Source organism: Protopterus annectens, chromosome 16.part0 (genome assembly GCF_019279795.1).
Source record: "Protopterus annectens isolate FY-2018-M chromosome 16.part0, PAN1.0, whole genome shotgun sequence".
NCBI lineage: Eukaryota > Metazoa > Chordata > Ceratodontiformes > Protopteridae > Protopterus > Protopterus annectens.
The window spans coordinates 168,938,917-168,966,176 of record NC_056750.1 but is presented as its reverse complement, the minus strand read 5'-3'; the positions used below and the strand labels follow the sequence as shown (position 1 = coordinate 168,966,176).

At 41.6% G+C, this 27,260-nt stretch overlaps 1 protein-coding gene across 1 annotated transcript in view; it reads right to left on the bottom strand.

The window, feature by feature from the left end:
- Positions 1–27,260, bottom strand: part of PRMT5 (protein arginine methyltransferase 5) — a 1,996,504-nt gene that overhangs the window by 160,376 nt on the left and 1,808,868 nt on the right. Inside the window, exon 15 of the mRNA XM_044058013.1 lies at positions 8,360–8,476. Within this exon, the coding sequence (XP_043913948.1) occupies positions 8,360–8,476 (117 nt within the window). The remainder of the gene's footprint in view (positions 1–8,359; positions 8,477–27,260) is intronic.

The window sequence follows — 27,260 nt, the reverse complement described above, 5'->3', positions numbered from 1 at the left end:
CATAAAGAATATACTTTTTGTCAAGTTACATAGGTACTGCTTAAACATCCTGGTCTCTACTTTCTCCATTGTACCATCCTACAACATACCATAATACTGAATGCAATACTTCCCTTGTACTGTCATGTTACACTGAATACTTTTTTCACTGTACCATCCTACAACATACCATCATAATGAATGCAATACTTATTCCCTTGTACTGTCGTGTTAAACTGAATACATTCGCCATTGTCCCATCCTACAATATACCATCATTCTAAATGTAATACTTCTTCCCTTGCACCATCATGCTACACTAGTCGCCTAGTACTCGGATGCTAAAGCAATATCCAGTGATGTACTGAATACCTATCAGAAGTACTTCCAGCAGAGATTACAAAGAACAGTGGGAGTCAGCTCATCAGATCCCTTTGCTTTACCCTACCTTAAAGTAACCATTCACCCTGTACTGCCCCCAATTACTATGCTAGTCCCCATTCAATGCTCTTTGCATTTTGTCCTCTCTCTTCATATACTGGCACTCTACTCACATTCCTTCATTAAAACAAGGGTGCATTAATATTAATATCTCCTAATCTACACAGTTTACTCGGATTAGTCCTTCCTCTTGTCTTTTCATCAGTATTCTCTGTCTTTCGGCTTTTCCCGGTTAGGGGTCGCCACAGCGGAACTCCGGTTCACTAATGATTGGTAGTTGATTTTTATGTGCCGAGTTACCAGCCCTGACGCACAACCTTCAATGAAGGTACGCCCATTCACGCATGTCTCCACGCAGAAGACGCTCTAGCTGAGAATCGAACCGGACAGCGTCTTACTGTGAGGCGACAACGCTACCGCAGCACCACCACCGTTTCCCTTCTTGAAATATTCTCTGCACTGCAATACAAACAGACTTCGGTGACCTCACCTCCACTACCATTCTATTACCTTATTTGTACAGTCTTTTCCACATCGCCAACCTGCCCTCCTTCTCAGCTCTTATAAGCTTTCTCTTTAGCACTAACTGTTAACCCCCCCAAATCCCTTCCACCACTTTTAAGCCTTCTCCTTAGCTGTAAATACTAACTTTATATCCCTGCCAGCACTCTGACCCATTTCTCTTTTCTCATTTTTTTTCCCCTTCAAAGCCTTATTTGTAACCTTGTGTACCCTACACCTGATTTACTTCCACATCTCGTTCGCCCTCCCCAATCTGTCTATACTATGTTTAAGTCAAAGTAAACTTTGCATTTGTTGATTTGAATGACAATAATGTATCACTGGATGAAATTTCGTTGCTTCAGGCACATATGAATTGAAAACAGTTCTCACAAGAGGGTTAAGGAAGCTAATAATGGAAGAAATTCTAGACAGTATGACAAATACACACACAACTTCCCCACCACCATTTTTACGATAGGATAGCAGCATAGCATAATTCACAGTTCCAGTACTTGTGCAAGTAATAATTTAGTTTACATTGCACAACTTAGATAAATAGAATAATTTACTTCTATGAAAGTAAAGACAATCATATTGCACTTTTGGTATTCTCACGCACTGAGGGTGTGTTGACATTGTTAAGGTTAGTTGTTCAACAGTCTAATCACTTGTGAAAAGAAACGATTCCTGAATCTAGATGTTCTACACCTGATGCTTCTGTATTGTTTCCCTGAAGACAGGCGGTGGAACAGTCCCGTGTGCAGGATGATACCTGTCCCTTATCAGTTTCACAACCCTGCCACAGCATCTGCAAGAGTAAAGGTCCTGTAAGGACTGGGAGTTTGATCCTGTGATTTTCCTGACCTGCTTTACAACCTTTTCTAATGCCTTGTGATCTGCATATGAGCAGTGGCCCAGTAAAAAGTCATGATTATGCAGGAGGAGAAGTTGCTCTGCTTAGTCTCCAGAGGAAGTGGAGATGTTGTAGGGCACTCTTTACAAGGCGGGAGGTGCTTGTCGCCCAGCTTAGGTCATCTATGTTGTGCACCCCCTAGGAATTTGGTATGTTTTACCCTTTCCACTGCAGTACCAGTGATGGCGATGGGTGTGTGGGACCCTTGCTTCTTCCTGGAGTCAACAATCATTTCTTTTGTTTTGTCAACATTTAGTGCTAGGTTGTTGTCAGTGCATCATCTGGTGAGTTGGTTCACTTCCTCTCTGTATGCCCCCTCCAGGTCATTACTGATGAGGCTGATCACTGTGGTATTGTCGGCAAACTTGATAATGGGATTGGTCTGATATTTTGTAGAGCAGTCATGGGTCAGTATTGTGAACAGAAGTAGACTAAGCACACAACCCTGTGGGACACCTGTGTTCAAGGTAATGCATCATGAGTGGTTCTTGCCACTCGAATGGTTTGGGGCCTGTCAAAGGCGAGGATCCAATTGCAGGATGTATTTTCTATGTCTTGTTGACTTAAGTCTAGACAACAGCTGCTGTGTTATTACAGTGTTAAAGGCTGAGTTGAAGTCTATGGACACCATACGTACATAGTCATTTTTGTCTTCAAGGTGGTTCAAGGTGTGATGTAGTGCGAGGGATATAGCGTCCACAGAGGAGTACTGGTTTGTAAGCAAATTGTAAAGGATCAAAAGATGCAGGCAGACATGATGATATATGCTCTTTGATTACCCTTTCAAAGCATTTCATCACCACCAGTGTGACTGCGATGGGTCAGTAGTCATTTAATGTGACTGGGGATGACTTCTTTGGCAGAGGAATGATGATGGCAGATGAAGTATTTTAGCACACTAGCCTGAGAGATGCGTTTACAATGTCAGTAAAGACAGCTGCCAGTTGATCTGCACAGTCCTTGAGTAGATGACCCAGAATCATGTTAGGACCTGCTGCCTTACCAGGGTGGACTTTCCTTAGGTTCTTTCAGACTGCCTCTAGGCTGAGACATAGTAGTGTGGCATTCCCATCCATGAGTAGTTTCTTTGGTGAGGTGTTGTCTCCTCAAATCAGCTGAAGAAGGTGTTAAGTTTGTCTAGAAAGTCTGTACTATCTACACATTGTGATGACGGAGGTTTGTAATCAGTAATGCACTGGATGCATTACACATCCCAGATCAATTTCCACTTCCCACATTTCTTACAATCACCTCTTTGAAGACTTAACACCATTGTTTTTGAACATTTACTTCCTACTATAAACCACAAACTGGTATGATCACTACTGGATAATAGTAATCACACCTGAATCCCTAGCACCCTGCTGTTTAAGACTATAAACTTTTTATTATTTCAAGTAGATAACCAAACTATCAACTGAACCTGATGATCTGAAATCTGAATGACTGCACTTCCCTTTAATCACTGGAATGAGCAGTCTAATAGGCAGCACCTGGTAGATTTAGATCCTCTGTGGCAATAACCCTCCACTTACAGTTGCCCCACGTCTTAATTCTTAACTACAGTTTCTCATTATGCTCCCTTAAGTGGCAAAGGACAAACACACTGAAGCAATCCATAATCTCCAACATTCTTCTGTCCTCTGCCTTAACTGTTAGGGAGTAACTTATGTTCTAAGCACTGCTGTTCTCTCAACAACTGCAAACGCTAATAATTAGCTATGCAATGTTTTTGAAATGGGTTATGTTTTTCCAACTGATAACTATATAGACCTGATCGACAGAGAACCTTTTCAGTCAGAAGGAAGGTCATAAGACTACTAGAAGATCAGGATTAAAACATACTTACTGTTATATAGCTAAGCAGTTCAAAGGAACTTCCATCCATGTGAAGCAAAGCTCACTCCTAAGCCTACTGAAAAATAACTTGGACCAATGGACAGCAAAATTGCAAATTTACCCTTGATTTGACACCTATTTTCCTAATGGACAGGGGAGGCCTGTGAATGCTTGGTGTGCAAGCCTATATTATAACCATAAAATTCCTTGGGGTATTTACACGAAAGCAATATTTTGTTAAATTTGGGATAAGCTTGGCTTAAAATAGCTCTTGGTCCGATAACCACCTATGATCCGATAAGTACACAGCACAGTTTACACAGTGTTTTTAGTGATAAAGCTGGTTAACAAAAAATAAAAATAAAAAATAACTCTTTCAGGATATTTATAGGGTCATGCAGTGCATACTAGAATGTATGCAAATTCCAGTTTGTTGCCCTAAGGATGAGAAAGCTCCTTGGCAACAAATGAAAATACTACAAAACCCGTACAAAACACTGCTACTCAGTGACTGAAGATATATATATGTTTTATAATGAACAGCCTAATGTGGGATGGCAAAAAAAGTCTATTCAATGAGAGTTAGGGATTGAAGAAACCACAAAGGAGTTCTGAGATGCACTTTGGGATTTAGCTTCTCTGATTTCAGTAACAATTTGTATAAATGAAGACAAGCAAGAAGATACTTCCACACTGAAAAATAATTAAAACATATGCCCAAGGCAAAGCTATAGAGAGAGTAAAAAAGAAAAAAAAGATTTACTAGGTTTGTTTACTGGGAAACAAAAACACATTTTCAGTGAAGGCTCAGAGTAAGAAAAGCTCCAGACAAATACTGTTCTCAGATACAATACATGTTAACTAAAACAAATGTGATTAAACACAATTATATAATATTTATTATCTATGACTGCGTTCAGCCCGCGGTGGTGGTGCTGCGGTAGCGTTGTCGCCTCACAGTAAGACGCTGTCCGGTTCGATTCTCAGCTAGAGCGTCTTCTGCGTGGAGACATGCATGAATGGGCATACCTTCGTTGAAGGTTGTGCATCAGGGCTGGTAACTCGGCACGTAAAAATCAACTACCAATCATTAGCGGACCGGAGTTCCGCTGTGGCGACCCCTAACCGGTAAAAGCCGAAAGACACAAAAAATTATTTATGACTGCGTTCAACGTAATATGCAGTTGTTTTAGGAACTTAGCATAAGCGTACTTGTTCAAGCAGATTCACTACTGTAGTCCTTACATTTGGGATATTCTGTGTGCTGATTAAGCCTACGGTTAAGCCTGCAATCTAGAGGTTTACACTTCACCAGGGCTCAGGCAATGCCCTCCACCAAGACGGCCTGTACACACAGGAGGTATAAAGGATGCATCGGCCAAAGCCATCTTCAGATCTTTCATGCCTTGCACTGTACAGCCATATGTTACTCACAGAGCTCAGTGCACTAGCTGACCTACATCCAGCAGCCAGATAATTACATAAGGAAGTATTTTATTCTCATCTGACACTGACTCCAGCTCAGAGGAAACTGCAATAAAAGTTAATAATTGTGTAACATGTGGTACATTCCCCAAAAAGATTTCCATTTCAAGCATTTGTTTTGCCTTGTCTTGTCTGCATTGCGTTTTATTCACCCATGGACAATCTTTAGAAGGTAAAGGTCTCTCCAGAAGTTTGTATCCTAATAAGATGTGTAAGCCTAGTTCTATGCTGCCAAGGAGTCTGCCTAAGCCTCCAAGAACCTCCTGCCTAAGAAAAAGGACAAGCGTCAGGAATCTGGGATGTTTTGATTTTGGCTTCCCTGGGTCTGGAAGTCCTGCACATGGTGAGGCAGTTTTGCAGCCAGTGTCCACAAAGTCAGTTTCAACCAATGAAATCTTTTTCATGCTGCAAAGCACAAATGTATCCCAAATGAAAGGAAGGCTTGATTAAAATTTTCTGATAAATGAACCTAAGAAAATGTCCACAGACAACCTAAATGACTCCATGTGTTGCAAATAATACAAAGCATTATAAATTAGGTTATTTTTTCTACATGTAGGTACATCAACAATACTGAGTTTTACTGTCCTCTTAGACTGCCTCTGAAAACAATTTCAGCAATTTATTGTTTCATTTTTCAATTAATTATTCTGAGTCATACTACTTTGTAAGGATGCTAAAAAGCCTTTCATGTTTATTCAAATACTCCTCCCTTCAAATTAGGTAAATGGCAGGTTTGCGATACGTTTTCAAGTGTAGTGCATAGGCAACTCCTGTTTAGATGTTGAGTTCCCAGACAAAGCTAACTGTTGTGTTTACTCTAGTTTAACTGATGACAAACACCTAAACGAGGTGGTAAGGCACAGGAAAAGCTACTTGTAATTATGTCATACTGTCCTTAATTTTACAAAAAGTTAAAAGGGGGGGGGGGTTATTTCAATTGCTAAAAATGACAGTACAGTATCAGTCTATTAATGAAGTAATGCAATGCAGCTCATCCCAGTTTTTCACAACAAAGATTCTTCTAACAACTAGGTATTTGGAATGTTTTCACTTTATCTGTTGTGTGTCACTTTACTGACACACTAGGTGCAACCTCAGGATGTAAAATGGTGGGCAGCGACTAATAGTGAAAACTACAAAACATGTTTTGTCTAACTTTAGCGACCTAGGTTAAAACTGTCAGGACTAAAAGCAGTGGGAAATTTTAAAACAATTGAAGAGATTCTGGGAAATGTGCTGTATCTAGTTAATACTATCAAGATAAAAAAAAGCCAAAGATAAAGAAAGCTAGGAACACTGCAGAATTAACTTTTCCGTCATGTGTTGGCAGTAGATGTATACTGTACTTAGCTGTTAATTAGTTAATACAGAATGGTGGTCTGATTCTGCCACGCAGACAGTGAGACAGGACTGTAATCGGTGGGCTAACTAAGTTGGGGCAAAGAAAGCAGCTGCTTCAGGCACAAGATGTTATGGAACATGATCAGTAGTTGCTGAAGGGGCTGGTGCTGCAATACTGACATTTGGATGTGAATGCTGATACTATATTTGCGATCATACAAATGGCTTTGTGTGTTTACTGTAAATATAGCAACCTGCTTGTAACACTTATAGTACGCAGTTTGCTACAGTTTCAAGAGAGGACATTTTTCTACTTTGTTGGTCCTGGAAGTTTTTTTTTTTTTTTGAGGGGGGTGGGGGAGATGGGACTCCACACTGAACTGTGCCAGGTGCTAGTTAAGCTCTGACTGTTAACAACTGCTAGACAGCAGAAATCAGCTGCCAGCACTTAAACGATGCCCATCAGCAGGAATTTTCACAAATAATTCTAAATAGCACCAGTACAAGAATGAGCAGAGATTCAGCTATAATACACTGCAACTTGTCATGACAAATATGCACAATCACAGCTGCTACTACTTCTACTGACATATGAATAAAGCCCTGACTATAACCCAGACAGCCTGGATTTCAGTAGCATCCTAGATGAAGCAGCAGTCTGCAGGGGAGGGTGGCAGTATGCAGTAACTGTCAACTTGGCCAAACATAGGGCAGAAAGGAAGCCCAGTCCACTGCAATACCTGTACCAAGTAGGGGTGGGAGGCCGGATATGATCTGCCTCCTTAAGGGGCTTGGTGAAAGAGTATCTGCATAGTGCCAGTATGCAGAGTCTATCATAGTGTAGGATGTACCTAATAAGAGGCTTCAAGGACCTTCACTAATGCAAATAGATCCCACTTGGCCGAGAAGTCTAGCTCCCTTACAAGTTTGCTCCTGCTGTATCATGTGATGAATGTTTCCTGAAAGTTAAGACTCCCCATCTGAACTATGCTGACACAAGAACTTTGACAAATTTTCCTAACAAGGGTCAGAAGATGAAGTCACACACACTGTGAATCATGCAAAACCCATCACCCAAGACGAAAAGGAAGACAACTGAACCCTCTTCTCCCAAGAATACTTTGCAGCCCTGAAGGATATTTTTCTTTCTTTTTCATGTGCCATCTAGGAAATAAAGAATACCCCCCCCCCCTATTTGCTTACTGTATGATTCTGAGCAAATCACTTAACTAAATGGTGTTCCTAGTTCACCCCTGGGGGGGGGGGGGGAACATATTTTGGGCTTACCTGGTTAAAAGAAAAATAATAACAATAGAAGGACGCATAAAATCAGTGACAGTCATGTCTTGTTTCCTGTATCTTCCTGCTAATCTATCTGTTGCTGCTGAGATGATAGTAGTAAAGATACTGGCCACCACTGTTCCATTTGTACTGAGACAAGCAACACTGTCAGGTCTGAAGCCTCCCAAAGTGGGCTTGCAATTGCCCAGAACCAAAAAGCAAGTTGTAGGTGCTGCTATTCACATCCACAGCTCCTCTGAGAAAGGTCAGCCACAAATCAAAAAACACAGGAATGCCAATGCTTCCAGGGTACACTCTACATGCCCTGCATATCTGACCAGATCTTAAAAAAAAAGAGGAAGAAAAAGGAAAAATAATTCTACAGTGGGGCTGGTCTGTGTTTATAGAATGCTATGACTGAATAACTACTAGTTTGACTGTTATGAACACTATGTTTTACTGTATAAACTCCATCATTAAAATAAGAAAATAAACTACTTGACAAAACCAATGCATATGTTTGTAAAACAAACCAACTCTACAGACTATTGCACCAGAAACATAAGCACTTACTAAGTATGACATCTCCGTACAGAATGGTCTCGAAGTAACCAGCAAAACCATGAAGTACAGTGTTCACGTCCACTCCAAACTCCAGGATCCGGTATCTATTGTTGTTAATCACAGAATCTGTTGTAAAAGAAAGAACGTGGTGAGATTAGTGAAAAAAAATGAATACAAGCAGTTACTCTAATAACTAAAAGATCTTCCAGTAGGCCGTACCCCAGGGCTAGATATCTTGGGTAGTGTGACCACACACAACTTTATTTACTGGATTAACTCACATCAATATACTACAACAATTTCTACACTCTGAGACAATGTACACTCCAAATACTTCAAATCACTGGTGGTAAGTTGTCAGACCAGGACATGTAAAACTATACAAACATCAAAACAGGACTGCATTAAAAGACAGCTGTCTGAAGTGTTGTGTAAAATAAGACGAAATACATCTCCTTCCAACACCAAGGGTACTGATTACACATTTCATCCTGGTGGAGTTCACATTTCTCCTGGAGTGTGGTACTGTACTAATAACGAAAAAGATATAAGCTACTGAAACCACGATGGGATACTCTCTCTAATGACAGCAAGAAAATCATTCAGCATAAAGGTTTCTTCAGGCTTCATACACAAAGAAAAACTACTAAAGTTTATAGAGCTACTAAACAACCACATGACATAGTTAACAAGGCTCCAATTAAAATTAAAGCTAAAACATCTATTAAAGTTATATCTACTGTGTAAACTCATTCAACCTTAGATCAACTTAAGTATAATAATAAACTGCAATAAACATATAGCTATTGTTTAAAATTATTAAAACATGACTATTAAAACACATTAAACCTGTTCATGCAACATTTTTAAAAGGGGTTTAAAAGAAAATGTACCATTTAAACCTGGAGATAAAGGAGCTTTAAGTCTAATTATCCATTTCATCTTTTCTTGTTCAGTAAGTAACTAAGTTACCTCCACACAAAGGAACATATGTAGGACCTTCAGTATAGCAAACTTAAAAGGATGATCTTCACCGTTATCAATAATATGCTTATATAAAGCATTAGTAGCCTTTCTGCATCTAATTTCTGAAAGGTGATCTATACGTTCTTTAAGCTTGCAATTCGTCTTACCCACATAATAACTTTTACATTAGTTACACAAAGCAATATATCACATTTTGGGTATTACAGGTTCAGACCCCAAAAAAGGATGCTTGAATGACTTATAACCATAGATATTATGTTTTAATAATTTTTAAACAGCTATATGTTTATTACAGTTTATTATTATAATTATGTTAATCTAAGGTTGAATGAGTTTACACAGTAGAAATAACTTTTTAATAGACGTTTTAGCTTTAACGTTTAATTGGAGCCTTATTAACTATGTCATGTGATTGTTTAGTAGCTTTACAACATTTAGTAGTTTTTCTTTGTGTATGAAGCCTGAAGAAGCCTTTATGGTGAAACATTTTCTTGCTGTCATTAAGGAGATTATCCCATCATGGTTTCAGTAGCTTATCTCTGTCGTTGGTTTACTGTTGTGGAACTGCTGAATTTATAACCTAGATACTGTGTTTTTCTGCTTTGGACTTATCTGATACTAGGCTGATGTGTTTGGATGTGCTCACTAACTCAAACTTACCTGTCACTAGCAATATGCCAGCAAAGACAGTATGTCCTATCTCAGATTTAATGGACGTGTGTATCAATCATTTATTAAATATACATGACATAAATCATGAGGAAGCTGATGATTTACCAGTGATTGATACTAAACTGCTGACACAGTATAAGGCAAAGATTAACAATTTTGAACAGAGAGTCATGAAGTTCATACGCTTGCAATGGCAACGTTTGCATTTCTCGGCATATTTGCAGTATAAAATAGTCCCTAGAGGGCTAAGAATACTAAAGATGCCATCTTATGGGAAAATATTTCCTGATCTGTTAAGACGCTGGCAACTCATACATTTTAGCTGCTCCTTTAGACACATGGAAATTATGAATTGTTTCTTTCAACCAGAACAAGAACTGTTTGGAAATAGAACTATATAATGAGTTAACGTAAACTGTGTAATCAAATCAACATACCAAGCTTTTTTTTGAAGCAATGTATTGTTTAAAAGCATTTGAAGAGAAACTAATAGCAATAAAGCAAAAGAAAGTTAAACGTGATCTAATAGACTTCGCAAAGGGGAATGTCTTTTCCTAGGTGCAGGCAAAGAGATCCACCAACAGTAAGGAGCCATGTCATGTGGGAACTCTGGAAACTGCGACTGAAGTATCAGGGCTGTCTGCAGTAGTCAACGGAGTTGGAAGTAATTTCAAACACTGAAACTACAAATGAGAATACAACTAACGCTAATGCTTCATTTTTAAATCTGAGTGTGTCTTTTACAACAGACACCACTTTTGAATGCCAAAATACCTCGGATCACTAGTTAATGCACACCTAGTGCAAGCCCTGGATCCAGTGGATTTTCTCATATTGCTACTGAAGCCTCTCCCAATGCCCAAGCCATGAGCAAGGCAACAAAGTGAATCGACCAGTTACATGCAAGTCAGACCAAGAGGTGATTTTTAATTTATCTAAATATGATTTGAATGAACATGAACGTTATGTCCTGAGCAAAGGTCTAACCTTTGTTCCCTCTAACATAACTGATTTATCGGACACCATACTAGAAGTAAAACAATTTGTTAGAAACATTAGTTTGAAACAGACTTTTGCTAACAATAATGATTACAATGCAGACAAACTAAAACACTCTAGTCTGTTCATGCCCTGTTATAATGTATGTTTGCAAGCTTTTGAAAGAGCAGTTGAAAGTGATATCTATGAATTGTATAAAAGTAAGACTTGTCATAAATTTCATAATTTAACACCTGTACAAATACAAGCTGTACAGTCACTTACCAAGAATGAAGATATTGTTATAAAATGTGCTGACAAAGGTAGTTCAGTTGTCATATTAGATAGCACATATTATAACAAGAGCATGTATGATATGTTGAACTCTGATGACTACGGACCCACTGACAGGAGAACAGGTAATTTAATAGCTTTAAGGGTCAAAAGTGCAGTGTCTCAAATGCATGATGACCAACATATTTCAGATGATTTGTTCAGTTATTTACTAGCGGAATATTCAAAACTGCCAATTATTTATGGGGTGGCAAAAATACATAAAGATGCTATTTGTCCTCCAGTGAGACCAAAAGTTTCAGCTAGAGGATGAGCCCATTTCAAAATATTTAGAAAAACAATTGAGACCATGGTTGTCAAAAACAACTACTATCTTAAGAGACACTACAATGTTTTTAAAAAAGTTGTACGATTGGTCACATGGCAAAACTGAACCTAGTTACTGCTTAGTGACATTGGATGTGGATTCTCTTTTTACAGTAATTCCACATAATTTTGGAATTAGTGTCAGCAGGTTCCTACAAAAATATTCTAATCTATCTCATGTTCAAATACGCCTATTATGTGACCTTTTAAGGCTGGTTTTGTATAATAATGTATTTTTGTTTAGAACAAATGTATACCATCAGATTAATGGAGTGGCAATGGGTATGCCCGTTGCCAATACTATGCCAACATAGTTATGTTTATGTGGGAGGAAAGATACACATTGAATAGTGAGAATCCCTTTAGAGAACAAGTTGTATTTTAGCAACGATTTGTGGATGACCTCTTTTAAATATGGAAGGGTGATAAAACAGAATTTAATCAATCAATTTTTTGAATATGTCTCTAATACTGAGGACTTTTTGAAGTTCAAGTTTGACATTTCTTTGATGCAGTTAGCATTTTTAGATGTGTTAGTTAAAAACGATGAGACAGGCAATTTGCACACCTAACTTTATCGCAAGCCTGTGAAAAAGAATATGTACTTACATCGCACTAGCATGCACCCCCCTTTTATGTTTAAAATCATTGTGAAGGGACAAATGCAGCGTGTAGCTAGGCTAAACACATCCGATACATTTATGCAAACACAGATCGAAAAAAAGACTACTGACTTTCACCTATGTGGTTATAAGAATTCAGAAATATTAGCTAAATAGAACATTCTAGGGCAAAGCACCACAACATCAAGACCATTTTTTTCTAATCAAGTTCCTTTTGAAGGAAATGTAATAAACAGAGATAGGAATACTAAACAAGTAAGATGTATGTTAACATACAATAGAAATACCAACAAAACAAGAACAGAGTATTATTAGGAAGTATTGGCCTATTCTGGCTGACATATCAGGTCATAGAAATATTATTGATACACAACCTAACTTCGACATAAACAAAGTTTTTCCTTTCAGCAGATTTTATGCTATAAAGAGCAGCCAAAAGTTTTCATGTAGTTCAGAGTGTGCGAAAGGGCACATATAAATGCAATAGGTGTAGTCATTGTAATTATATCTATGGTTATCAGTCATTCGAGCATCCTTTTTTGGGGTCTGAATTTCTGCTGAATGCTTATGGAACCTGTAATACCCAAACTGCTTTTTGTAACTCATGCAAAAGTTAATATGTGCGTAAGACGAATCGCAAGCTTAAAGAACGTACAGATCATCACCTTTCAGATATTAGATGGAAAAAGGATACTGATGCTTTATATAAGCATATTGTTGATGATGGTAAAGATCATACTTAAGTTTGCTATACTGAAGGTCATACATGTCCCTTTGCATGGGGGTAACAAAGTTACTTAGTGAACACAAAGAGATGAAATGGATAATTAGAATTAAAGCTCATTTACCTCCAGGTTTAAATGGTACATTTTCTTTGAAACCTCTTTTAAAAATGTTGCATGAACGGGGTTTAATGTGTTTTAATACTAGTCATGTTTTAATAATTTTTAAACAATAGCTATGTGTAATACAGTTTATTATTATAATTATGTTTATCTAAGTTTGAATGAGTTTACACAGTAGATATTACTTTTTAATAGACGTTCTAGCTTTAATTTAATTGGAGCCTTAGTAACTATGTCATCTGATTGTTTAATAGCTATATAACCTTTAGAAGTTTTTCTTTGTGTACGAAGCCTTAAGAAGACTTTACGGTGAAATATTTTCTTGCTGTCATTAAGGAGATTATCCCATCGTGGTTTCAGTAGCTTATCTCTTTTTCGCTGGTTTGCTGTTGTGGAGCTGCTGAATTTACAACCTAGATACTGTGTTTTTCTGCACTGTACTAATAACACCCAGTGCGCAGATTGTTCAAGCACCAAATGGACATGCCCTTTTTGCCAAAAACAAAGAAAGGTTTAAAGCAGTATGGTGATCACTTCATCAACCTAATTTTGAGTTTTAGAATGCTTAAGTAAATCTGATTTAAAGCAAAAATTTACTTTTAAACAATATTCAAGTTTTAAAAATTTGTTAAAACTATTCTCGCAATTTAAGTGTACTTCAGTATGCTTCACTGATATTCCAATGACAACTTTAATTTCCATAGAGGTGAAACACTTCTGAATGAGCTGCTTCAAAGATGGATAAAAATGTACAGAAACAAAAAAAGAAATTATGTACTTACCATAACGTTCCATGTTTGTAGTCCATCTCGCCTATATTCTTGCTGGATGGGTTCGGAGCCGATAGTCAGCTCCAACTCAGCTGATACTAAAGCTCGAGAGCTTTTACTGGCTCAAGGCTAGCCCCTATCCCATGGTGCCTCATGGCAATTCCCCAGATCTAGTTTGCAAGAAAGCAATAAATACCTATCAGGTAAGAATAAGAAAGAAGCTGTATAAATACAGCAAAGGATTAGAAATATAATCCATTCCAGGTGCACAATAAAAGAACAATGTCAGGCAGCACCAAAAAGGTCCACCAGATCCCCAGAAACAGGAAGGGGTTGGAGGGAGGGACGCAAGAATACAGGCGAGATGGACTACAAACATGCAATGTTATGGTAAGTACACAACTTCTTTATGTTATGTAGTTCTATCTCGCCATAATTCTTGCTGGATGGGACAGCATCCCTAGCACCTTTATCCCGGGTGGCTCAAGCGTACAGACTCTTCAGCACAGTGGACCCAAAGGATGACCTGTCCTGGGAGGCCAAATCCAATTTGCAATGAGTGACAAATGTATGTGGTCTTGCCCAAATAGCTGCTGCACAAATAGTATCAATTGGGAGCCTAGATCTAAAGGCACATGAAGTAGCTACAGGCCCTAGTAGAGTGACCTTTAACTTTGATAGGTAATTGTCTACCAGCTTGTTGATAAGCAAAGGATATGCAATCCGAAAGCCATTTCAAAAGAGTAATTTTAGAAACAGGCAAGCCTTTCCTTTTGTCAGAAAAGGAAACAAAAAGTTGATCAGATTTCCTGAATTATTTAGTCCTGTCTAGATAAAACCCGAGTATCCTGTGGACATCTAGCTGGTGTAGTCTAGACTTTGATTTATAACAGTGGCTTGGAAAAAACACAGGTAGCTCAATGGTAGTATTCAGATTGTGCTCTGAGCATACTTTAGGAAAGAAGGAAGCTTTTGTCCTGAGAGAGACTCTATCCTTGTGAAAGATAATGTAAGGAGGTCAAACAGTTAGAGCTTGTAGTTCTGAAACTCTCCTAGCAGATATCATGGCTGCCAAGAACAAGGTTTTCCATGATAACAATTTTAAGTCTGACGACGAGGATGGCTCAAAGGGTACAGACATCAAAGATAAAAGGACTAAGTTTAAGTCCTAGTGTTCTAATGGTTGTTTTATTGGGGGCCTAAGAACTCCTTTTAAGAATGTTTTACACAGGGAGTGCTGCATGATTGGATTCCCCATGAAACCAAAATGGAAATTGGAAATGGCAGCTCTAACTGTAGCGGCTGCCGCTCCTTCATGAAAAACTGTTGTTAGGAAGGATAAAATGGATTCTAAAGGAGCCGCATATGGATCTAAGCCCTGATTCATAGCCCAAAGGGAAAACCTTTTCCATTTACTAGAATATAGTTTGAGTGGAAGGTTTATGGGATGAAATTAGGATGTGTTTGACCACTGGGGATAAGGGAACACACCTGGCTATTCGTGGAATTGGAGCAGCCATACTGTCAATTTGAGCGTGTGGATGGAGGGATGGAAGTGTCCCGATTGATGAATCAGGAGATCTGGAGATAGGTCCAAAATCCATGGTTCCTCCAAGAGGTAGGGCCACAGGAAAGGAAACCAAACTTGTCGAGGCCAGTAAGGAGCAATGAGGATCAAGGAAAGTACAGTTGTGTACACCTACCATAAATGTAGATGTTCGAGTGTCTTCACTGTTGCAGTCATAACTGTAGGGTACTCCTGCCGGCATGCAGCCCGAGGTCGGCCAGAATATCAAAGTCTGGGTCCGGCGTCGGCTGTATCAGCAAGTCCTGATGTCAGAACGCATGGGTATAAAGCTGACAGCCGACGCCATCTTCTCCAGCCTTTCTTGCCCCTGATGTCAGAAGCCCCCATAAAACCAAAAGGTGTCCCTAGGGAAACACAAATACACCAGAAAGGTAGTGGAAAAGGAAACAAAGTAAGCAAAAAAGAAACAAGAGGGGTCTGGAGGGAGGGAAACACCGACTGCAACAGTGAAGACACTCGAACATCTACATTTATGGTAGGTGTACACAACTGTACTATGTTCTTCGTGTTTCACTGTTGCAGTCATAACTGTAGGGTAGAATCCCAAAGCTGAGAACACAGGAGGAGGTTATGAAGAAGAAGGAGCAGCTAGAAGGCCCTGCAAAACAGCAGAGGCAAAGCCTGCCCTAGACTTAGAGTACAAAGGGAGGTTATAGTGCTTGGAAAAGGTATGCACCGAGCTCCAAGTGGCAGCCTCCAGAATGTCCTTAGTAGGAACTCCTCTGAGAAAGGCTGCTGAAGCGGCAGCTGCTCTAGTAGAATGAGTCCTGACAGTACCTGGAATCTGTTTTCCATAAAGAGAGTAACAATATCTTATTCCATGAGCAATCCATTTGGAAATAGTTTGCTTAGAAATAGCTTTACCTAAAAAACTGGAAGCAAATGAGATAAGCAATTGATCTGATTTTCTGAAATCTTTAGTTTTGTCCAGGTAAAAACGTAGTTGCCTGTGTACGCCCAATGAATGCAAAATCCTTTCCCCCTTATTTTGGGGTTTTGGGAAAAAGGTAGGAAGGTGAATAGTCTGATTTAGAGCCACTCTAGAAACTACCTTAGGCATAAAAGTAGGATTGGTCCTCAAGGAAACTCTGTCCTGATGAAAGATGAGGTATGGTTCCACGGCCATGAGGGCTTGCAACTCAGACACCCCTCTGGCAGAAGTCAAGGCCAACAAGATAGCCGTCTTCCAGGATAAGAACTTAATATCCGCAGAGGCAGCAGGCTCAAAAGGAGGCAAAGTAAGCTTTTCCAAGACATAGTTAAGATCCCAAGGAGGGACAGGAGGAGATCTAGGAGGTCTTAAATTCTTAGCTCCTCTCAGAAATTGTCTAACCAGCTGGTGGGAAAAAATGGGAGGATCACAATTGAAATGAGCCAAAATAGCAGAAGCATTAATCTTAATGGAAGAAAAGGAAAGACCTTTAATCAAAAGGTCTGAGAGATAAAGTAATATAGAGGGAATATCAGGTAAAAAAGGATCAGAACCACGATCCTGCATCCAAATACAAAATCTTTTCCATTTAGAAGCATAAGATTTCCTTGTACTAGGACGCCTAGCTTCCAAAAGAATATCCAAAACTTGCTTAGGAAGAGAAGAAGGGATTAATTGCCTTTGATGAGCCAAGCTGCCAGGCAGAGAGTCTTGATTTGAGAGTGAAATACCTGACCCTGATGCTGGGACAGTAGAGAATGGGTCAGAGGAAGACTCCAAGGGGGTTCCAAGCAAAGGTGCAGTAGAGTTGGATACCAAAATTGATGAGGCCAATTTGGAGCTATCAAAATGATCAGTCTGGGTTTGCCCAGCTTTATCTTTAGCAATACCCGAGGCAGAAGAGGAAGAGGAGGGAAGGCATATCCCGAAAGATTCCTCCAGCTGAAGGACAGGGCATCCACTTTCCAAGCTGTCTTGTGGAAGGACCTGGTGCAAAAGAGAGGCAACTGATGGTTGAGATGGGACGCAAACAGATCTGAGGACAGCCCCAAACTGCAGTTATCTTGCTGAATAAGTTGGGGTCCAACATCCATTCGTGAGGATCCAAAATGTTTCTGCTTAGGCTGTCTGCTAAGAGATTCTGATTTCCTGGAATGAACTGTGCCTGAATATCCAGATTCAAATTTAAGGCTGTGTCCCATAAAGTCATGGCAAGTCTGCAAAGGGGGTAAGAGTGAGAGCCCCCTTGCTTGTTTATGTACCACATGACTGTGGTATTGTCTGTTCGAATTAGCAGAGGTCCTGGCTTCAAAAGAGTCTGGAAGGCTAGAAGAGCATTTTGAACTGCCAACATTTCTTTCAAGTTGATGTGCCATAGAAGGTGTTTGCTTGTCCAAGAGCCCTGTTGGCACTTGTCTAGAAAATGAGCTCCCCAAGCATAATCCGAGGCGTCCGTGGTTATGATCCGAGTAGGTTGAGGAAGATGAAAGGGCTTCCCTTCGTTCAAAACACACGACCTGGACTACCAAAGGAATTCCTTCTGGAGGCAGGGAATTAGTGGAATCATTGTATCCAGACTGTGGCAATGCTGAGACCATACACTCTTTAGGTACAATTGAAGTTTCCTCATGTGAAGCCTCGCATTTGGAATCAACAGGATGCAAGAGGCCATGTAGCCCAAAGCCTGCAGGAATTTCCTTGCAGTGAGCTGAGTCAAGGTTGCCAAGGTCTGGAAGATTGAAGCCAGCTGTAACTGTTTTTCTGGAGTAAGGAAGGCCATCTGTAAACTTGTGTCTAGAAGAGCTCCCAAAAAGATCATTCGTTGAGAAGGAATCAAATGTGACTTTTTTGTGTTCACTGAGAATCCCAGTAGTAGAAGACGTTGAACAAATTGCAGGTGTTGAAGTAAAAGGTCTTTGTTTTCTGCCTGAATTAGACAGTCGTCCAGATAGGGGTAAATCTGAATCCCCTGAAGTCTGCAGTAAGCTACTACTGGAGCCAGGCATTTGGTAAAAACTCTGGGCGCAGTAGATAAGCCAAATGGCAGTACAGAGAATTGGAAGTGTCTCGAGCCTGCCTTGAATCTGAGGTACTTTCTGCATTGTTGCCTTATGGGGACGTGTAAGTAGGCCTCTTTTAAGTCCAATGTTACCATCCAAGCATCTTGAGAGAGCATTGGGAGAAGTTGTTGAAGAGTAAGCATCTTGAATTTTGGAATTTCCAAAAAGGTGTTTAATATTGAGAGGTCCAGAATAGGTCTCCAGGAGTTTTGTTTTCTTGGGACCAGAAAAAGTCTTGAATAAAAACCTTTCCCCACCTCTAGAGGTGGAACAGGTTCTATGGCTCTTAAGGCTAATAAAGCGTCCACTTGATTTAAGGCCTCTGTCCATTGATGTTTTGGCAGATCTGGCCAGCCGGAAGGCCTTGGCAGAGTGTGAAAGTGGAATCTGTAGCCTTTCAAAATCACATCTAACACCCATTTGTCCTGGGTAATGTGAGTCCAATTTTGGTAAAAAAGAAAAAGTTTTCCTCCGAGAGGGGCATCCAGGGAAGGAGGACCTGTAGCCCAACAGAGGGAGTCATTGGGTCTGCTTTCTTTGGGTTTGAGGTCTGTCTTCTCCCCTGCTAGGTGAAGAAGCAGTCCACTGTCTAGATCTGTAAGAGGCCTGAGCCTGCGCCCGACCTCTGGAGCGTCTATATTTTCCCCTTTGAGGCCTGTCAGAAGTGGGAAAAGACCAATTTTTGGAGGGCCAATTTCTAGAAAATCTAGGAGGCTGTACTTGCAAAAAAGTTTTACAGTCTGCATAGACTTGGCTTTTTCTTCCATCTTTTTAATAACCTCCTCAGCCTTAGATCCAAATAATACATCATGCTGAACAGGGGCATCTAGCAATTTAGCCTTCACTTGTTAGGTTAATTCTGCTCACGAAGCCAAGCATGTCTCCTGACAACAGTACCAGAGGCAGCAGCCCTGCAGGAAGCCTCTAAGGCATCAAAAACTGGGACGCGGACTATACCCAATAGTCAGGACTGCAGCAATGGAAGACGAAGAACATCCACAATGTAAACTATGTTTGCTAACTTGTTCAGTTGCATGCAACACATCTTGTAATTCCTTGTCCTCAGCACATGCAGGAAAGGTAGAAAGCCTTTGTTTTAAAACAGATAAAAGAAACTGTTGATACTTAAACATGTGAAACTGGCAATTTAAAGCTCTAATAGAAAGGGTAGCTGAAGTATAAACCTTTTTGCCCCACCTGTCCAGGGCACGAGAATCCTTTTCAGAGGGGATAGGATTCTTAGAGGAGGCGGCCTTAGCAGCCTTGGAACCCTGCAAAATAGTTTCAGGATCAGCAGAAGGGTTCTTAAATAAGACTTGATGGGAATCAGGGACCCTGTAAAATCTATCAGGCTTAGATGGAGCAGGCGGCATGGAATCAGGATTCAAGTTAGCTTCAGAGAAAGCATCATCCACAATGTCAAGTACAGGAGGAATAGCTAAAGGCCTGTGATGAGGGAGAAGAAGAAATTCCCTAAGTCTCTTTTTGGAAGCAGAATAATCCTGACCTTCCCAATGAAAATGCTCCCTCATCTCATGCAAGGTTTCCCCAAAAGGGAAATCTTCAGGGGGAGAGGCAGAGGGAACAGAATCCTCTGCATCCGAATCCTCATAAGGAGGAACAGAATAATCCTGATCAGAGGAAGAAACTGAAGATATAGAAGCCTGATCAGAGGAATCATAAGGGATATCCTTGTCTAGGTCTTTTCTCAGGAGGAGGGCGAGAGCCCTTAAACATGGTTAATAAATCCTCAGCCATCCGTAGTAATTGCTTCTGAGTCTTAGGAGCTGAATCCGAAAAAGCTTGAGCAGAAAGTCTGGGTTTAACAGGAGTCTTTGACTTAGCCTTTGTCTTTGTGGAAATAGTAACATGTGAAGGCCTGAAGACCCCCTCAGAAGCCGGTACCTGCACAGCGGTTCCGGACCCATCTGAAGGAGCGACGTCCAAAGGTCCTGCAGCAGACAAATTACTAGGCCTAGATGGCTCCCCATGGGAGTCCGTGTCGGCCATCTGTTCTGAAGTGGCGGACGACAGGGGCTGCAAAAGCGCCTCACTGACGACCACCGAACCCGAAGCTGCCTCCGGCTGCAAAGTATCCTGTTTGGACCTCGGAGGCCTGTCCTTGTCGTTTCTTCTGTATTCCGGTAGTCGGTAAAGTATCAGACGACATCCTATAATTAAATCGTCTACCGAAGTAATTCAAGGCCCAATCGTACCTACGTTTGATAGTGTGAGAATTAAACCTGGCACAGAACAGACAGCAAGAAACGTCGTGGTCAGGGCCTAAGCAAGGTAGACAGTAAGAGTGGAAATCTTTATGAGGTATTTGTTTTCCTACACGATACACAATTATTAACTTTTTCTGACATCGGAGGAGCAAGAAAAAGGTTTCCCCAATGGGGTACTTAGCTTTGAGAAGAGAAGTAGAAAACTTCGGACCGACGACAATCACACCACGTTGTCTTGAAAACGCCAACCAACAACTAGCGAACTGCTTTGCACCGCAAGGCAAGAAAGACTGGAGAAGATGGCGTCGGCTGTCAGCTTTATACCCATGCGTTCTGACGTCAGGGTACTTGCTGATACAGCCGACGTCGGACCCAGACTTTGATATTCTGGCCAACCTCGGGCTGCCTGCCGGCAGGAGTACCCTACAGTTATGACTGCAACAGTGAAACACGAAGAACATCTCCTCAACTGTCTTGCTTTCTGTATTACTTTGGGGATGAGTGGAAAAGGAGGAAAGGCATAAAGAAGTCCCGGGGGCCAATCATGAACTAGAGCACCCCTGGGTGACATCCCCGGATGGGGAATGAGGGCAAAGTAGCTGCTGCATTTGGTGTTCAGGTAAGTGGCAAAGATTGCAGCAAGGCTGGCCCCCATCTGTGAAAGATCTCTTTTGCAACCATTGGATTCAGGGACCACACATGAGGCATCAGAATTGCTCGCCTAAGTTTGTCCGCTATTACGTTGAATTTCCCCGGGATATGCGTTACTATCAGGAAGCACTGAGTATCCATCTCCCATTTCCAAACTCTTAAGGCCTCTCGGTAAAGCGGGTAAGACTTGGTTCTCCCTTGCTTGTTTATGTACCACATGACAGACATGTTGTCTGACTGAATTGCAATCGTCCCGGTAGGAAGGGAGCTGTGAAGTGCTTGCAACACATACAGCATCACTCTCATCTCCAGAACATTGATGTCCAAGTGGTTCTCGTGGTTCTGCCAAGTACCTTGGACTGTCATTCCCAGATAATGCCCCACCCCTATCTGGGAAGCATCCATGGTCAAAACTGCTTTCTCTTGGGGAGGAAGAAGTGGACGACCTAGGACAAGTTGTTTTGTGTGTAACCACCATGTCAGATCCTTTATGCATGCGTTTGTTATTAATATCTGGTGAGACAATTGAAGGTCTTGCATCGACCATTGTGCAAATAGCATCCATTGGAGAATCCTCATATGTAGGCGAGCAAGAGGAACTAATAGGATGGCGGAAGCCATGGTCCCTAGGATTTGAAGGACTACTCTGGCCTGGACTCTGTTTAGTAAGGAACTGACCTGACTGCATAGAGATTCCACTCTTTCCTGTGTTAGTTTTACTGACATGGTGGTTGTGTCCATTTCTGAGCCTAGATATACAATATGCTGCGAGGGAGATAAGACTGACTTTTGCAAGTTGACAGTGATGCCTAGACTGGCGCAGAAGGATAGAGTCTTATCCCTGGTCCTTATGAGTTGATGCTTGGTGGTAGCAGTGAGCAGCCAGTCGTCTAGGTACGGAAACACCTGGAATCCTTGACGTCTCAGATGACTCGTTACCACTGACATGCATTTAGTAAACACTCTGGAGGCTGTAGTGATGCCAAAGGGCAGTGTTCTGAACTGCAAATGGCTGGCTCACAGCCGGAAGCGTAAGTGTCTCCTGGAGCGCCTGTCTATTTTGATGTGGTAGTATGCATCCTGGAGATCGGTTGAGCACATCCAGTTGTCTTTCCCGATAAAGGGAAATATCGACTGCAGACTGACCATTCGGAACTTTGATTTTCTTACATGCTTGGTGAGCCTGCTGAGATCTAGAATTGATCTCCAGTCTCCTGTCTTTTTAGGAACTAAAAAGAATCGAGAGCAAGTTCCGGATCCTACTTGCTCTGCGGCGACATCTTGGATGACTCTGTTTTTGTAGCAACGAGATGACCTCTGATGTTGCACGGTCTAGTTGGATGGGTGGTACATCTGGAAGAGACCGGTTTGTTGGGGGTTTGGAAATAAAGGGAATCAGGTAACTTCTGGATATTATTATGTGTACCCAATGATCTTGAGTGACAGTTAGCCAGGCGCGTGGGTACAGCGATATACGACCCCTGACTACCTCCAGAGACAGATAGTCGGGCAACCCCTCAGGGTCGATGGGACGATCAGAGAAAGCTTCTCTGTCTCCCTGATGTTGTGGGCCTCCCCTGCTGCGAGGGTGGCATCTTCCATTATAACCTCCCCCTCTGCTTCTGGGGGAGGGTTGACCTTGTGCCTGAGGAAAACTTTTTGGGATTTGCGGAATCACATTTTTCCCCCTCTGTTACCCTTGAGATAGGGTCTGGAAGGGAGAGAGAAAATGACTCCAGCGGCAGATAAGGTTTTCCCTTCATGCTCACACCTAGTCAAAGTCTCTTTCACTTGGGGTCCAAAAAGAGATGAACCATCAAAGGGAACATTAGTGAAGTAAGACTTGAAGGATTCTGTAAAATTACAAAGATGCATCCACGAATGTCTCCTGAGGGGATATTCCTGCTGCGGCTGCCCTACTTACGCCATCTGCCACATATGAGATCAGCCTCATGGAGGAGTTAGCTATGGAAGTAAGGGTGGAGAGCTGCGTAGAAACCTTATCCATGGAACCTGGAGCTACTGAACCCTGGAGGGTATCTCCTAGCTCTCTCAGGAGATCCCTCTGAAGACGAGTAAAATGAGTCAGGTAATTCAGCGATCTTAATGTAAATGCCGCTGAAGAAAAAGTACGCTTCCCATACCTATCCATCATCCTGGACCCCTTGTTAGGAAGATGGATAATAGAAGACGTCTCAGATAATTCCTTCTTGGTGGCCGCTGCTACCACCATAGCATCAACTGGAACTCCCTTACTAAGGAAAGACTTGTCCTCAGGTGCTGTCATAAATTTGTTTGGCCTCCTCGGGATGGCTTCCACTGAATCTGGAGAGGTCCATGCTTTCTGTGATATGACCCCCAAAAGCTGGTCATAAGGCGGTGTCACCCAGGAGGTGGAAGGTCAGGAGCCAAAGGCCTCAGGATACACTGATTCATCCTCAGTAGCGTTACAGGTCTTCCAATCACCCCTCTGTCTAAGGATTTCTAGGATGTCAGAAAATGATACATCCTCAGACAGGGATCTAGGGGACCCATCTGATTCCTCTAAATCAGTGTCTGACGTGACAAGACTCATGTTTCCTCTTACACAACCTCTTCCGAGAGAGCTCGTCAGTGGGATAATCTGGGGAGGTCTCGAAAGAGGGGGCACCTCCAATGGGGGATACTTGGGCCTCTGGTTCCCTACGCTGTGGGGGTGGCAGGGGGCAGAGGTTGCTGCCTGCCACTGGTGGGACACAGGCTCCAAAGGAATGGCTTTGGCAGAGGATAAAGCCTGGCTGTCTGTAAGAGACATTTTCTGCACACACCTATCACATTTTTTGAACCCCGAAGGGCGATGATTCTTGTGATCCTTATCTTTAGACATTCTTAGACACTAAGACAAAAAGATAACAGTAAAAGTGTTACCAACAATAAAGGTGAGAAGAGAAGAGGATTTTTTTTTTTTTTTTTTTTTTTTTTTTTTTTTTAACAGTCACAGACGCACAGGGAAGAAAGGCCCTCTAACTTAAATGGGACGTACAGTCCTAAGGGGGGAATAGGCGTTGAAAAACTTTTAAAAACAGTTGTACAAGAGATAAGAAACTATCTAAATATATATCAGGTAGAAAAAGGACTAAATATAGTAAAAAATCATTTTACTTAGCCAACAAGCCAGTAAGACACAACCTCGAAGCTTTCACGGCAAACGAGATCTGGGGAATTGCTGTGAGGCACCATGAGATAGGGGCTAGCCTCGAGCCAGTAAAAGCTCTCGAGCTTTAGCAACGGCCGAGTCGGAGCCAAATATCGGCTCTGAACCCATCCAGCAAGAATTACGGTGAAATAAGACTACATAACATCTATATGTTCAGTGTCTTTGCAGGGTATGGTGGGAAATGTGAAGCTTTCCTACAAACACTGCATAGTTATGACTCAGATTCACGCTGCTTATTATGCCTGGTTTAACATTAGCTAAAAAGTACAGTTTTGTACCTACCATAAATGTAAATGTCCGATAGATATGCAACTGCAGTCCTTACATATGGGTTGTCCTGCCTCAGGCAGCCCTTCGGTCGGCCGGATTCCAAAGTCTGGGTCCAGCGTCGGCTGATGTCGCCTCTTCCTCGATATCAGAGCGGCTGGGGTATAAAAGCATCAGCCGGCGCCATCTTCTTCAGTGTTTCTTGCCCCAGATGCCAGGTGCCCTCCAAGGAAGGCTAAAATTAGAGACTGGATAAAAAATTCCAGACATGCACAACAGTAATAAACAGATACACCACAACAGATTTCCCCAGCTAATTTGAAAAAGGGAAGTGGACCCAAAAAGGATAATTTACAGAGGGGTAGGAGGGAGGGAAAACCTGACTGCAGTTGCATATCTACCAGACATCTACATTTATGATAGGTACAAAACTGTACTATGTCCTTCAAGAATGCAAGTGCAGTCCTTACATATGGGTTGAATACCATAGCCAAGCTGGGGGTGGTAGGATCTAAGATAAAGATGGTGTAGCTAAAATGCCCTGCAGGACTGCCGAAGCAAAGCCTGCTCGGGATCTGGAATATAAAGGCAGGTTGTAGTGTTTGGAAAATGTATGCATGGAGCTCCATGTAGCAGCTTCTAGGATGTCCTTTGTAGCCACCCCTCTTAGAAAGGCTGTGGAGGTGGCCATCGCTCTGGTGGAGTGTGGCCTGATATTGGCTGGCACACCTTTTCCATGGAAAGAGTAACAGAATCTGATGCAGTGTCCAATCCATTTTGAAATTGTTTGTTTGGAAATTGCCTTTCCTTGTACTCCAGCAGCGTAAGCTACAAATAGTTGGTCAGACTTTCTGTTGGCTTTTGTTCTGTCCAAGTAGTAGCGCAATTGTCTGTGTATGTCCAAAGTGTGCAGCAACTTTTCTCCTTTATTTTGAGGATTGGGAAAGAAGGTAGGCAGGTGAATTGCTTGATTTAGAGACACCCTGGATATCACTTTTGGCATGAATGAAGGATTGGTTCTTAAAGAAACTCTGTCCTGATGAAAAATGAAAAATGGAGGTACTACCATGAGGGCCTGTATCTCCGAGACTCTTCTTGCTGAGGTAATTGCCAACAGGAAAACTGTTTTCCAGGAGAGAAATTGCAATTCTGAAGATGCTGCTGGCTCAAAAGGAGGAAGAGTTCATTTTTCCAACAAGAAGTTGAGGTCCCATGCAGGCACTGGTGGTTTTCTGGGAGGTTTGATATTCTTTATCCCTCTTAGAAACTGTCTTAGCAAAGGATGTGAAAACACAGGTGGATCACTGTTGTATTTTGCTGAAATTGCTGAAGCGTGTATTTTTATGGAAGAGTATGAAAGGCCATTATGTAGCATTTCTGCCAAGTATTCTAGTATCTGTGGGATGCTCATTACTGATGCATCCTGAACCTTGTTGGCATTCCAGATGTTGAATCTCTTCCATTTGGCTGAGTAAGTTTTTCTGGTGGAAGGTCTGCGTGCTTCCAGTAAGATCTCTTGAACTTTCTTGGAGAGAGAGATATGGGGAGAAGTCATGGAACCCTCCAAGCTGTCAGCTGCAATATTTGCAGGTTGGGATGAACCGTCCTGTAATTGTGCTGAGTCAGAAGCAGAGGTCATTGAGGCAGGGGCTACGGCTTGTTGCGAGTTATGCTCCTTAGTAATGGGTACCAGTGCTGTCTTGGCCAGTCTGGAGCTATCAAAATGCCTTTCGGTTGTTCTGCTTTGATCTTCAGTAACACCTTGGTCATAAATGGTAGAGGTGGGAATGCATATATTGTTAGAGAGTTCCAGCTGAAGGAGAGAGCATCCATTCTCCAGGCTTGAGGATGGTGTGTCCTCGAGCAGAACTTCTTCAGATGATGATTGAGGTGTGAGGCAAAGAGATCTATGTCCGGCCTCCCCCATGCATGAGTTATTTGTGAAAAAATGTCTGGATGCAACATCCATTCGTGCGGGTCCAAGATGGTTCTGCTTAGACTGTCCACCAGAACATTGTCCTTGCCTGGAACAAACTGGGATTGCAACTGTATGTTCAGTTTCAGGGACTTTTCCCAAAGAGTCATTGTTAGCCTGCAGAGGGGGTAAGAATGAGTGCCTCCCTGTTTGTTTATGTACCACATAACAGTGGTGTTGTCTGTCTTTATTAGCAGTTGACCTTGCTGAAGAAATTTTCCGAAGGCCGCGATTGCATGAATCACTGCCAACATCTCTTTTTGATTGATGTGTAGATGCACTTCCCGGGGTGCCCATTGCCCTTGAATGCATCTGCCCTCCATGTGTGCCCCCCCATCCATGATCTGAGGCGTCTGTTGTAATGGTTTGGCTTGCTTGAGGTTTGTTGAAAGACATGCCTTTGTTTAGCTGGCTTGCTTGTGCCCACCACAAAAATTCCTTTTGTAGACATGGAATGAGTGGAATAATTGCTTCTAAGT